Source organism: Nannospalax galili, unplaced genomic scaffold (genome assembly GCF_000622305.1).
Source record: "Nannospalax galili isolate Female #2095 unplaced genomic scaffold, S.galili_v1.0 scaffold799, whole genome shotgun sequence".
Classification (NCBI taxonomy): Eukaryota; Metazoa; Chordata; class Mammalia; order Rodentia; family Spalacidae; genus Nannospalax; species Nannospalax galili.
The window spans coordinates 284,092-297,012 of record NW_008343085.1 but is presented as its reverse complement, the minus strand read 5'-3'; the positions used below and the strand labels follow the sequence as shown (position 1 = coordinate 297,012).

At 48.9% G+C, this 12,921-nt stretch overlaps 1 protein-coding gene across 1 annotated transcript in view; it reads right to left on the bottom strand.

Annotated features, from left to right (window-relative positions):
- Nucleotides 1-12,921, bottom strand: part of Ranbp10 (RAN binding protein 10) — a 74,540-nt gene continuing 61,619 nt past the window's right edge. The window contains exons 5-14 of the mRNA XM_008839066.2: nt 12,181-12,203; nt 9,438-9,622; nt 5,055-5,167; nt 3,502-3,610; nt 3,252-3,400; nt 2,861-3,062; nt 2,017-2,138; nt 1,370-1,515; nt 986-1,097; nt 1-572 (exon numbers count right to left, since the gene is read on the bottom strand). Of these exons, the coding sequence (XP_008837288.1) occupies nt 442-572; nt 986-1,097; nt 1,370-1,515; nt 2,017-2,138; nt 2,861-3,062; nt 3,252-3,400; nt 3,502-3,610; nt 5,055-5,167; nt 9,438-9,622; nt 12,181-12,203 (1,292 nt within the window). The 3' untranslated portion in view covers nt 1-441. The remainder of the gene's footprint in view (nt 573-985; nt 1,098-1,369; nt 1,516-2,016; nt 2,139-2,860; nt 3,063-3,251; nt 3,401-3,501; nt 3,611-5,054; nt 5,168-9,437; nt 9,623-12,180; nt 12,204-12,921) is intronic.

Genomic DNA, 12,921 nt, shown 5'->3' with positions numbered 1-12,921 from the left:
AATCTCATTTGTTTTTGTTTTTGTTTTTACTTATGAAAATAGTAAGCTATCACCAACCTGGATAGGCTTCATCACTAAATTAGCAGAAACCAGCTCAGCACAAACTCTCCCGAGATAAACACTGGTGGCTCAGTTAGGAGGAAAAGATGATGAAAAAATCCCAACCTCTCCTCAAAAAAAATTTCCTTTAAAGGAGAAGGCGCTACATGAGTAACCAGTCAATACTGTGCCACAGGCCACTGCATGTGAAAGGAGAGGGAGGGAGGACAGAAGGAGGGAGGGAGGATTGAAGGAAGGAGGGAGGGAGGAAGGGCCGGCCAGGCAGGAGGAGCGGACTCTGCCCATGGCTTCCAGGTCTCTGTACCAGGTGCCTATGAAGGGCAGTGCTGCTCCAGCCCTAGGGCTGAAGGAGGGCCAGACAGAGCTAGCCAGTAGGGTCAGCTAGTGCAAGTAGTCATCAACTCTGGCAAAGGAGCAAGATCCTAGGCCTGCTCGGGCCATAAGCCGTAGACATTCAGATGCCTGGCCCAAGGCGAGCATCAGAGGAGGCTGCTTTGGCAGATTCTGAGACTCTGTGGAGGAGATACAAGGTCTGGTCAATGCCTAGTCAAGGGCTTGCAAGGGCCCAGGTCAGAGTTCCCTAGGGGTGGAAGGTAGGGTTGGGGAAATGGACAGAGTATTTTGGAACAGTGTTCAAGTGTCTGTTTTGAGTGTTCCAGCCACCAGGCTATGGCCCTGAAGTCATGATTAGGAACCCGAGGACCCTACCAGGAAGCAGTAGGCTAACCTAGGCCCATGGCTATGAACTTGCAGTCAACTAAGCTGGGCAGAGTGAGGGTTAGTGTTAGGTTCAACCCTGGAAGCCCAAGAGCCCTGTGATTCATCAAAGAGGGCCTATACCAATCTTGATGCCAATCCTAGGGAGAGAGTAAAAGGTCACCCAAACACTCACAGGTTAGCTTTTGCTTTTATTAGGTTTACTCACCTAAAATGGCGCTGTTGAGAGCAGCACACACAGGCTCCCTCTGGATGGGGTCAAGCTGCTGGCCAACAGGGCAGCTCCAGGGATCTGAGTACGCTAGAAGGCTAAAGGCATCCTGAGAGACAAAACACTCTTGAGAGGAATGTAGCACATACTATTCACAACCCTATAGATCCAGAGGGGAACAAAGCCCTGCATGGTGCCCACTGTGAGTTTAATATACGTGGACTATAGGGTCAGGCAAGGCTATACCCTTTCTCTTTCCACTGCAGATACGAGTAGAGCAAATTCTGCCCTATTGCTACTGTCCCTAGATGATCCCAGAGCCAACCTGCCCCAGCATCAAATGGGGAACTGCTCTGTGTGAGGGCCTGGCTTATCCTATACCTGCAACATCTCCGTGTGGGCCAAATTCTTGCCGTACTCACGGCCCAGCTGCTCACTCAGTGCCTGTAACTCTCGGCCAAACAGGATGATCCTTTCTGTGGCAGCCTGGTTGCCTCCGCAGAGCTGCCGCCGGGGATGCCCGTCATCTACATCCAGAGGCCAGCAGAGAATACATTAGAGAGGTGAAGAGGGAAGGGCAGGAAGGACCCTGTGAAGCTACAACTTCTGCCAAAGGCAGGCAGGGGCTAGAAGAGCAGGTAGAACAGGTGAAGCAGCTAGAAGAAAGCTGTTCCAAGTCCACCTAGCTTACAGACCGGAGGCAGGACAGGACTTGGAAACTTCCTTCTTGCCACCCTGCACAACTGTGTGGTGCCATGAGGGCCCCCATTCTTGAATTCCCTCCAGCCTTAAATGAAGGGGTTCTGGTCTTGGCAGCAGGCCTGAGCCCTCCTACACATTGGAAGCCACCTCAAGGATGCATCTATGAATGATTGAGAAAGTGGTAAACTTGGTCTGGCTGGAGCTTCTCAAGCTGCCAAAGCTTACCATTTCAGACCCTCCTAGGGGAAAGTAGGCATCAGGATGCCTACTGTATGCTGCCTTCTCAGGGAACATAAGGCTGTGTCATACTGAGAAATGGTACATACCCATGCTGGACTCATCTGTCTGCAGATCCTCACGCTTGTAGGCACCATTGACAATACGTGTGGATATGCTTTCCAGCACACCATTGGGATAATGTTCTGCCTCCATCTCCATTTCGCTGTCACTGCGGAGAAGGGTTGAGATGGGAGTTGCACCTCCATTCGAGGTGCAACTATTTAGCTGCTATTGCTTCAGGTAAACTAAGCTGCCAGGAGCATGAAAGGATACCCCAAGCTTCCCAAGGCTGCAAGATTTAGCCCCTACTATAATTACCCCACAAGCCTGTTACCTGATTCCCATTCTTGTCCCAAAGCTGCCTCTTGTGACTCTCCCTGGCTTCCTCTGAGCTGATGTTGTTCTTCAATTTATCCCCCTCATCTCCACTGACTGAACAGATTGGGAATCTCTGTGGCCTTGGCAGGGAGCCAAACCTAGGTCAGCTTTTAGGCATGCCTAAAACCTGTTGAAAGCCATCTGGAGCTGCAGCCTACAGTCTAGGTCACCTGCCTGTCAACCTGGCTGTTAGGAACCAGATCCTGTACAAACTCCTTCATTGTAGACCCTTGAGGTGCTAACAGGCCCAGCCTTCTTGGAGAAGGGAGTCTCTTTGGAGACCACATTCTGGGTCTGGCAGTCAGCACCTCTAGAGAAAACCAGAGCCAAGGAAACTGGCAGCTAAATCTTGAGTAGGGACAAAAGCCAGAGCTAGCACCTAGCCTAACTGGTCAACAGGTAGTAATCCAGGCACAGACCTATAGTGGAGGTGAGGGTTCAAAAGAACAGATTGCCCAGCAGTGGGCGCAGCAGGTGCAGAGCAGAGTGGAGGGAGCGGAGCAAGACAGGCACCTGGTCTCCTGGTTACTGGTACTGCTGTGGGGCTGGGACTTGGTGGAGTCTGTTGAGTTGGACTCGGAGTAATTGACGGAGGACGGGGAAGAGGAGGACGAGGAGGACGAGGAGGAGGAGGAGCTGGGTGCGGGGTATTTACTGTGGTTCTGTTTGCTCTTGGTGGATGCGACGCCATTGCTGCAGCTGGGACTGTCTGCTCCTAGAAGCCAGGATGGTCAGAGGAGGGGTAGCTTGCCATCAAGTGGGGCCCCAGGGATTGCCACAGCGGTTCCTTTCCCTTCCCTCCCAATCCAGCAGCTGGCTCTAGGCCCAGTGTAGGGGAAGATATGTGGGGGGGTGATTCTTCTCCACATCAGCTCTTCCCAGAGCCCTCTGGAGAATGGCTGACCTGTGTTGTGCATGTGGGAACTACTGGGGCCATGTCGGGGGCTGAGGCTAGGAGAGCCAGGGTAGCTGTCCTGGGACTTGGGGCTTTGGGAGCTCAAGCTGCGGACCTCACTGTCGGTGCCATTCACCATCTCCACAAACTGTCGGCACCTGTGGAGGGAACAGAGCATCAGAGCTCTGGGCCTGGCCAGGGCTGTAGGTTTCTGCCACCAGCTGAGAGGCCAGGCTCTGGGACTGTTAGCCTGACTTACTTGAGCATGAAGAGCAGATTGGGGTTGTGTTCCAGCAACCCAGGGTAGAAGCGCTGGGTTGTCTCAATGGCTTCACCCACTCGGCCCTCCAGCACCAGCTTCTGGATTTCTGTAAAGAACATGGCTGTGAGTCAGGGCCGCAGAGCATCCCCCCAACCCTGCCCCATCTACGTGCCTGGAAAATGGCCAATCTCAAGGCAGGGGTCAACCAGGACTTAAGTGGGTTGGCTCATAGAACCCTACTGACTGAAGAAGCTCAGGGAAGGGGCTAAAGAGAGAACCTGGTTCCCCAGGCCCATAGCAGAGGCTGGTTTTGGTCACATGTCAGGGAGTCCTCAAGAATAAAAGGGGGGAATAATGAAGAGAATACATAGGAGTGGAGTCTGTAGGCCTGCTCGTGCAGGGCACAGGTGGCCAGGGACCTGTGGATGATAGGCCCTGGCTGTATGAGCAGAATCTTGGGATGGGCTCCCAGGAAGCAGATAGCCTGAGAGGACCTCTTTAGACAGAATGCTCTCTCTCCAGGCCTCATAGAGGCATGCACTGGTTTGGGCTAGGGCTCACATCCTGACAATCTGCAGATGCTATAGTGTGCTCCCTACTGGGAGAGGAGGTCATCCACCTCACACTGGCACCTCTGATAATGGTACCTCTCTGGCCACCAGCATCTTGTGCTGCCTTCTCACTCTTGCCCTGGGGCCCGATATGTCTTGCTATGAGTAACTTTTGGGTCTGAGGCTCTCTTATTTGTAGACCCCAAGTCTAGGATAGGATACCTTTTTATCTGTATGGCTGAGCAGTCTTTCCAGGAGACACAGACACATGCATACACACAGAGATCACAGGCTCAGAAGTCACATGCACACACATATACACCCTCTCCTCTCCTCCTATCTTACACTGTGTGTGCTCTGTTCTCTATCCCACCCCTCCGTCCCTTAAAGGATCTCACACACAGTACGTAGGCAGTATGAATGCCAGAAGAGCTGCCTTTGGTCAAAGAAGTACTAGATTGTCTGCAAAGGGCAGGACTAGAGGTGGGGAGCAGAGAGATACCAACACAACAGCCACAGTATCAACTTCACCCTGTCTGAGTACTGAGTTCTCTCTCTGGCTAGGAATAAACAGAATTACTAAACTTGAGTGAGTGGTGGGAAAGGCATGGTTGTGGTATGGTAAAGCACACTCTTTTTGGAAGATCATGAACAGGAAGCCTAGTGAAATCAAGGATTCAGGATACAGGGGAAGGAGACAAGCATGGAGGAACAAGATTCAGTCACACCAGGACCAGGCCTGCGCCTGACTTTCAGAAGGTGTTAAGGATGCTGCTCTGACACGTTCCCTGGCCATCAACTATCCATTTGGCAGTGCTATCTTGAAGAAAGGACAAGAGCATGGCCTAGGGCTGGCTTGGGGTGGCAGGCTCATTTGCGGAGTGGTGGGGGCAGGGAGGACCAGGCTGGAATGGACTCTTGACAGGTCATCCAGGACTGGCATGAGCTACAGAGCTAGGGACAGGTGAGAAGGTAGGGGAAGAGAAGGATTAACCTTACTTTGTCTGTTCTTTATGGACGCCTGTTCTTCCTGAATCGGGGTTTCAGTCATTCGGGAAAAAGCAGTGGCTGTGGCACAATACCCATGATGCACCAGGTAAGATGAGACCATGCTAGAAAAAATGAAGAGCTTAAGGTAACACTCAAGAACCACATTTCTCATTGAGCACTTGAGAGGGAAAGACTATATTCCCATGAGGTCTCCCCTAAACATACCTTGGAGGTATGACCTCCAAAGAACTGAAGGGGCTGGAAGGAAATGAAAACTTCCCTCAGTGCTCATGCTGTCAGTAGGAGGGGGGCTGGTCACACCTGTGTACACAACTCAGAGGAGTGGTTGCAGTTCTCTGGGATATGTTGCCCTCAAGCTCATAGAAGTGGACTGCAGCAAGTTCAGACCTGGTCAATGGACTTACCCAGGGCTACCTAAAAGGGCAACTGGCCAGGTAGTGTGGCAGCTGCCCAGAGGTTGCCTTTCACATGCATATCTGCCTGAACTACAAAATTTACATAGTGGAAAAGGCAGGGTGGTCCTCTGGGCTGCCTACGTCTTTCCCCAGCGAGCCTGCCATTTGGTACACTGGCTCTAGAATGGTAAGAGCTAATCAATGTGCTAAAAATTACTCCAGGATACACCATACATCAGGGGTCTAAGACTTCAAGATATCAGGCTGATTTTTGCTGGGAAGAGACAGGCACAGCAGGGCCAGCAGGAGCACAATCTCTGGGAAAGGCTATGACACCTAAAAACCATTTAACTCCATCTAAACTTGGCTGAGCAGTGCCACATGTGTGCATATGTATGCACATGTAGAAAGATGAGCACTCATGCCCTATATAGATAGGAATATAGGCATATGTTCCAAAGCTGTGCCACTTGGGCTGTTTGTCTTATGTTTTAAGTAGTAAGTGAGACAATACAAATAAGATTAGCTCTGCATGAAGTAAAAAGTAATAAACACAACCTCTAATTATGAAATTACATATTATATAATTTTTTTTTTTTTTTGGTCTTTTTGAGACAGGGTCTCTCTGTAGCCCCAGCCGTCCTGGAACTCACTATGTAGACCAGGCTGGCCTTGAACTCACAGAGATTCTCCTGCCTCTCCCTCCCTAGTGCTGGGATTAAAGGCGTACGCCACCATGCCTGGCTTTTTTGTCTTTTTTGTGACAGGGTCTCCCTGCAGCCTCAGCTGGCCTGGAACTTGCTATGGAGACCGGGCTGGCCTCAAACTCACAGAGATCCACCTGCCTCTAACTCCCATGTGCTGGGATTAAAGGCGTGTACCACCATGCCTTTTTAAAAATGCCTTTTTTTAAAAAATATTTTCATCCTAAAAGGTTTTAGGATTACCTCTTCAGAGTGGGGAATGTTAAGAGTATGAAAAGCCCCATAGAAAAAGAAGGAAGAGAAGGAAGAGGAGGAGGAGGAGGAGGAGGAAGGAGGAGGAGGAAGGAAGGAAGGAGGAAGGAAGGAAGGAAGGAAGGAGGAAGGAAGGAAGGAAGGAAGGAGAGAAGGAAGGAAGGAAGGAAGGAAGGAAGGAAGAGAGAGAGATGAAATTGTCAAAAAGAGTGATAGGGAGATATGGGAGGAGTTGGAGGGGAGGGAGTAGGCGTGGATTTGATCAAAACACCTTATATGCATGTATGATATAATTTCAATAAATTTTTTTTAAGTTAAAAAAAATTTTTTATTTTATGTGTATTGCCTGCATGTAAGTGCACCCATGTTGTATAATGCCTGGGAAGGTCAGAAGAGTGTCAGATTCCCCTGGAACTGGAGTTATAGACAGTTGTTAGGTGCCATGTGGGTTCTGGGATTTGAACCTGGATCCTCTGTAAGAACAACCAGTACTCTTAATTGCTGAGCCATCTCTCCAGGCCATCATACTCTTGAATCATACTCTTGAATAATTATAATAAGAGCCATCATACTCTTGAATAATTACAACTATTATTATTATAAAGAGTAACATATTTTGAAAAAAACATGATTCAAATGAGCCCATTTGAACATCAGATGTCTCTAAAATGTAGTTTCTCTGACTTAAGAATTCTACTTCTTTTTTGTTGATTACTTTTTGACAGGGTCTCCCTAGTCACAGCCTGCCTAGAAGTCTCAAAGTGAACTAGGGTGGCCTCGATCTCATAGAGATCCACCTGCCTCTGCCTCTTGAGGGTTGGGATTAAAGCCTTCCCCGGCATAGGAATTCTACTTCTTTTTATTTATTTATTTTGGTCTTTTTGAGATAGGGTCTGGCCTGGATTTCACTATGGAGACCAAGCTGGCCTCGGAACTCACAGAGATCAGCCTGCCTTTGCCTCCCAAGTGCTGGGACTAAGGGCGTGCACCACCAGGACTGGAGGAATTCTACTTCTTCTTTTTTTTTTTTTTAATTTTTATTTTATGTGTATGCATGTATTGCCTGCATGTAGGTAAGTGGACCCATGGACCCATGTCGTGCAAAGCCCACAGAGGACAGAAGAGTCTGTTGGATCCCCTGGAACAGACAGTTACAGACAGTTGTTAGCTGCCATGTAGGTGCTGGGGTTTGAACTCGGGTCTTCTGCAAGAACAGTCTTAACCCCTGAGCCATCTCTCCAGCCCCAGAATTCTACTTCTTAAAAGTACACTAATAGCAGGGCGTGGTGGTGCACGCCTTTAATCCCAGCACTTGGGAGGCAGAGGCAGGCGGATCTCTGTGAGTTCGAGGCCAGCCTGGTCTACATAGGGAGTTCCAGGTCAGCTGGGGACAGGGAAACATTGATGAAAAAAAGAAAAAAAATATATATATATACTAATAAAGTAATTTTATATATAGAAATCTCTTTATATATGAAAGGATTATCTGTACCAGCAAAAGAAATAAAGGCTGGGTAGAGGCTAGGCATATAGGTCAGAGAAAGTGAGAGTGAAAGTGAGAGAGCGAGAGTCAGAGTGAGAAAGAGAGAAAGAGAGAAGGGAAAGGGGGGAAGAAGAGGAGGAGGAGCAGATGGAGGAAAAGTAGGAGGAGCAGGAAGAGCAGAAGGAGGAGGAGTAAGAACTGGACAAAGAGGAGGAAGAGGAGGAGGAGGAACAGGAGGAGCAGGGAGCAGAAGGAGCAGGAGGAACAGGAGGAGGGAGGAATACTTGAGCCCCACCAAGGGAAGCCAGCCAGACAAGGAACTTGTGGCAAATTTGTCTCCAAAATAACTTAGCTATGTGAAGTAACAGAATACAGATTATATGCAGGTCTTGGCAAATCCTGTATAGAACACATACAGGTACATGGATACACACATGTAACAAAAACATCCATGTGCTGAGTTCAGGCCCTAAAAGTAACTCCACCACTCCTCTTGGCCATCCAGCAAGCCTACTGTGGGTAGTGGTACCTCAAGGAAGCAATTTTCACTTGCTAGCTGGGAACCAAAGTCATACTGTTCTTTCCAGGAAAGATCTGGTTATATCTCTGCCTCGGTCCTTCCTTAGCGATGCCTCAGTATCAATCTCTCAAGAATCAAGAGAGGAAGGCTGAATTCTGGGGATGTGGCTCAGTGGTAGTGCTTGCCTACATGCATAAAACCCTGAGTTCAATTTCTAGTACCATGAGTGAAAGAGAAAGGGAGGGAGGGGAAAGGAGAGGGAGAGGTGGAGGGAGGGAGGGAGGGGGAAGGGGAAAGGAAGGAGGGGGTGAGAGAGAGAGAGCACAAGCAGGGGGAAGATTAGACAGAAAATTCAGTGTATACTCCAACCCTACCCCAGGCCCCCTGGTCTCTGCAGAACGACTAGGGTTAGCAGAAGCCAAGCCCTTCCCTAGTCCTGAGAGCCAAGCTAATGCCCATCAGCCTAACAGTGTGTGAGTACTAGTCATTGCCTCACCCAGGCCTGCAGTTGGCCAATGAAAGAAAGATCCAAACCTGGGCTCCTGTGGGAGTCTCAGCAACACTGACTTCTAGGACAGTCTGGAAATTAATCAGTCAAGGAGCCTGTTAAGCTGGTCCTACAGAAGACTCTCTCTCTGCTATCACTCTGCTATGGAAACAAGAATACTTAGCTGGATACTGACCCTGTAAAGTGACCTCAAGTCAGAGTCTGGTAAGTTGGATTCTTATGGTAGAAAAAATGTTCACAGAGAAAGAAGCCACAGGGGATTCTAGAACTTCTACAAACTAGCCCAGGGGAGGAACAGCTGTGCTGGTTATCTTCTACACAGGAGCCTTCTGAACTAGCTGAGGGACAAAGGTTTAATAATGAGCAGCTCCAGAACACAGAGGGAGCTATCCACTTGTGAGAGGGGGAAGCAGCGGCAACTGAATCACTTGCCAGAAGCATCCCCTGGAATTGTAGGCAGCAGCTTTCAGCGTAGTCTATAGACCATAAGGCCTGGGGGTGACACTCACTTCTGCAGCACCGCCTGCCACTCTCCAAGCTGGGTGGTGATGGGAAAGCCATGGACAGTGCCCTGGACTTTGGCACGCCACTCCCGCATGTAATCCTCAATGTCGAACAGGAAGGGCTGCTGCCCAAAGTTGGCGTCCACAATTTCCCCAGGTGTCTGCAGGCCTACGGTTGGGTAGAGGTTGGCCTGAGGAGGAGAATGAATGTCAGTCAGGCTCCTGAAGGCAGCAGGGCCTCTCTTCACCTCCATGGTTCCTAGCAGCCAATACTAGGGCTGGAAGGGAGTTTCAGAGGCAGCAGGGATAAATCACATTCTATCCACCTCCCTACCAGAGAAACTATACCCAAAAGCTCAAAGGGAGAAGCAAAATAAAAGCAAGCAAGACCCAATATTTCCATCTTGTGTCCCCAAGGCCCAAGAGCCCCTTGTGAAACTCAGCCAGGGCATACAGTGGCAGGCAGGGCTGCACAAGCCTACATGTATGTGTACTCATAAAAAAATGTATTAAAGGGGTAGATAATGGCTCCTCTCAGAAAGAGATCTGGGGCTAAGGATCCCTTGTCCACCCAAAAGAGGTTTATGTAGGGATGGGACGACACAGGAGAGGAGGAACATGGAGGAGAGCAGGCAAAGGATTCAGTGAGCTGCATTCTGGAGCATGAGATAGAGAGAAGCTACCACTCTTCCTGTCAGAGGCCTAGTCAGCAGAGGACCTATGGCTAGTGACATATGGAGCCCTCTGCTTTTCATACACACCCCACCCCCATGACCAGTTTTGTCAGGCCTTATCAATGCCTCCTGTGGCTCCTAATGCCAATGCCCAAAGTCTTACCCACCTCTTTCCATAATTCCCTCCCCATACCACTGTACACCATATTTCTAGGAACTACTTTGCCCCCACCCTTTTTTCTTTTTTTTTGAGAAAGAGTCTCATGTAACCTAGTTAGGCTTAAACTCACTACACAGTTGAGGATGGCCTTGAACTGATCACCCTGTCTCCACCTCACAAGTGCTGGGATCATAGACAGGTACCACCACCTCTGGCTTCCTGTTCCCCTTTCACCTTCCATCCTTATGCTATGGGTCATTCACCAGTACCACATGTCTTCCTGGTCACACTGGGTTCAGCCCACCATGAGCTCTAAATGTACAGACCCCTTGCTTCCTTTCTTTTCTTCCCATCCTTCATACTATAGGTAAAGCCCATCTCATCTAGCAATCTTTCCTGAAAGTCACTACCCACACTCACATCTGTTCATTCATGTCATGTCTCCAACACCTAGATGCTTCCCCGACCAGAGTCAGAATTCTTGTAAATCTGCTCTTTGCCCAGGGCCATACGCCCTTTCTGGGGCCTCCAGGTAAGAAGGAAGGATTCTGAGCCATAGACAGGAAATTCAAACATGACTATGGGTATTACAGTTCAGATTCAGAGGCCCCTCAGATCACAAGGACATTTCCTGAGGCATTGTGGGATACCTAGGATGCTAAAGTAGCCACCGTAGTTAGTATACTTTCCTCTGTTCCAGAGCCAGCCAGAGTACACACAATCAAGCTTGGCTAATAGCATTTTGAGTAGAAGCCCTTCATGTGACAAGGCCTGAAATGATTTAGTAAAGTAATGGGGTACAGGATGTAGGGGTGAGCCCTAAACTAAGCTCACAGAAAACCTAATTCCTTCTTTAAAATTATTTATTACTTTTATTTATGGGTATGAGTATACTGCCTGCATGTGTGTAAGTGCACCTGTGTCGTGCAATGCCCAAAGAGGTCAGAAGACAGCATCAGATATCCTGGAATTGGAGTTACAGACAGTTGTTAGCCACCATGAGAGTACTGAATTGAACTCAGGAATTGAACCCAGGTTTTTGCAAGAGCTGTCAGTGCTCTTAACTGTTGAGCCATCTCTCCAACCAAATGATCCTTTTTTTTTTTTTTCCTTCTTTGTCGTTTTGAGACAGGGTCTCCCTATAGCCCCAGTTGGCCTGGAACTTACTATGTAGACCAGGCTGGCCTCAAACTCACAGAGATCCACCTGCCTGTGCCTCCCAAGTGTTGGGATTAAGGGTGAGAAAGTCTTAGAAAATTCATTTCCTAGACTCAAAGGAAATGGCAGTATTCTCCAAGGCTGCTGGATTTCCTCAGGGATCTCTAATGGTCATATACAAGGACCAGATTCCTAACAGTTCCAGGAACAATTTCCTATACTCCACATCCTGGTCCACTGGTTGGAAGTCATAGGAAGTTGACTCAGGCTGGGTGTGGTGGCAACATGCCTTTAATCCCAGCATTTGGGAGGCAGAGGCAGGAGTATCTTCCTGAGTGAGGCCAGCCTGGTTTACATAGTGAGTTCCAGGCCAGCTGGGCCTGTAGGGAGACCCTATCTCAAAAAGAAAAAAGAAAAAAAAAAAGTCATAGGAAGTTGACTCAGATCAGCCTGTGCCATGGAGTTACCCTCATTCTACCACCATCCTAACACCCCTACCCCCCTTGACTGCCTTAGAAAATGTCACAAATTTCTGTCACCTACAAAGAGCTGTAGAGGAAGACCGGCCCTTGCTGCTGAAGAGAGAGGAAGGCCAGCAGGTAACCCCTACTGGTACCCTCAAGCTGACAGCACAGCACACATCCCTGCTTGGGGAAAGGGCCCAACTCTACACCCTGCACTTGCAGATACCACCATGCCCCATCCCAGGCCACCCTCAAATAGCTCAGGAGAGGGAAGACCCACTACTAGTACTTACCGGGAGATCTGTGAAGGCTATTCCTGTGGAGAGGAAAGGAACAATGATCAGGCTATTACACAGGGCTGGCTGGCCCCTTGGTCTGTTGTGCCTCTGTGAACCCACGGTGGAAATGGTAACAAAGCATGTACTAGGGCCTAGGCCCTCCCTTTGCCAGAAGGGAAATCAGGGCCTTAGGTAATTGTCCAAAGCTTTCCTACTATCTCAAAGGAAGTTTTCTAGGAAGAACTAAACCTAAGTGATCTATCTCCGGAGGCTTTCTCTTGATCCAACACGTTTATAAAATTCTATTGCATGCCTTCAACTCTTTGTCATCCATTTCCTGATCCATTCCTCATACCAATTCTTGGGAGAAAGCATTCTTTTACCATTATACAGACCATTTTGTTCACCAAAATGTTGGTATTGGGGGGGGGGGAGTCTACACACATTCCCACATTCCTTGTCTAGAGTCTAACACTCTGAGCTGATAGAGAAATGGAGACCCTCAGAGGATGACTGCTGTTCATCTCTAGACCATGCTAGTTCCAAGGCCTCAGCAGTTCCTTATTATCAAAGCTCTGGTTGACAATGGCCTGTGTACCCTCCAAATCCTCCTGCCAAGAGAGAGGAATGCATCTCCAGAAACCTCAGCTTTGAGCCACAGGGAAGGCTGAGGCCATGGGACCCAAAACATATGAGTAGACCTGAGCCATATCCTCAGAAGAGAGGCCTCAGATCATGAAGTGCCAAAGGAACCTT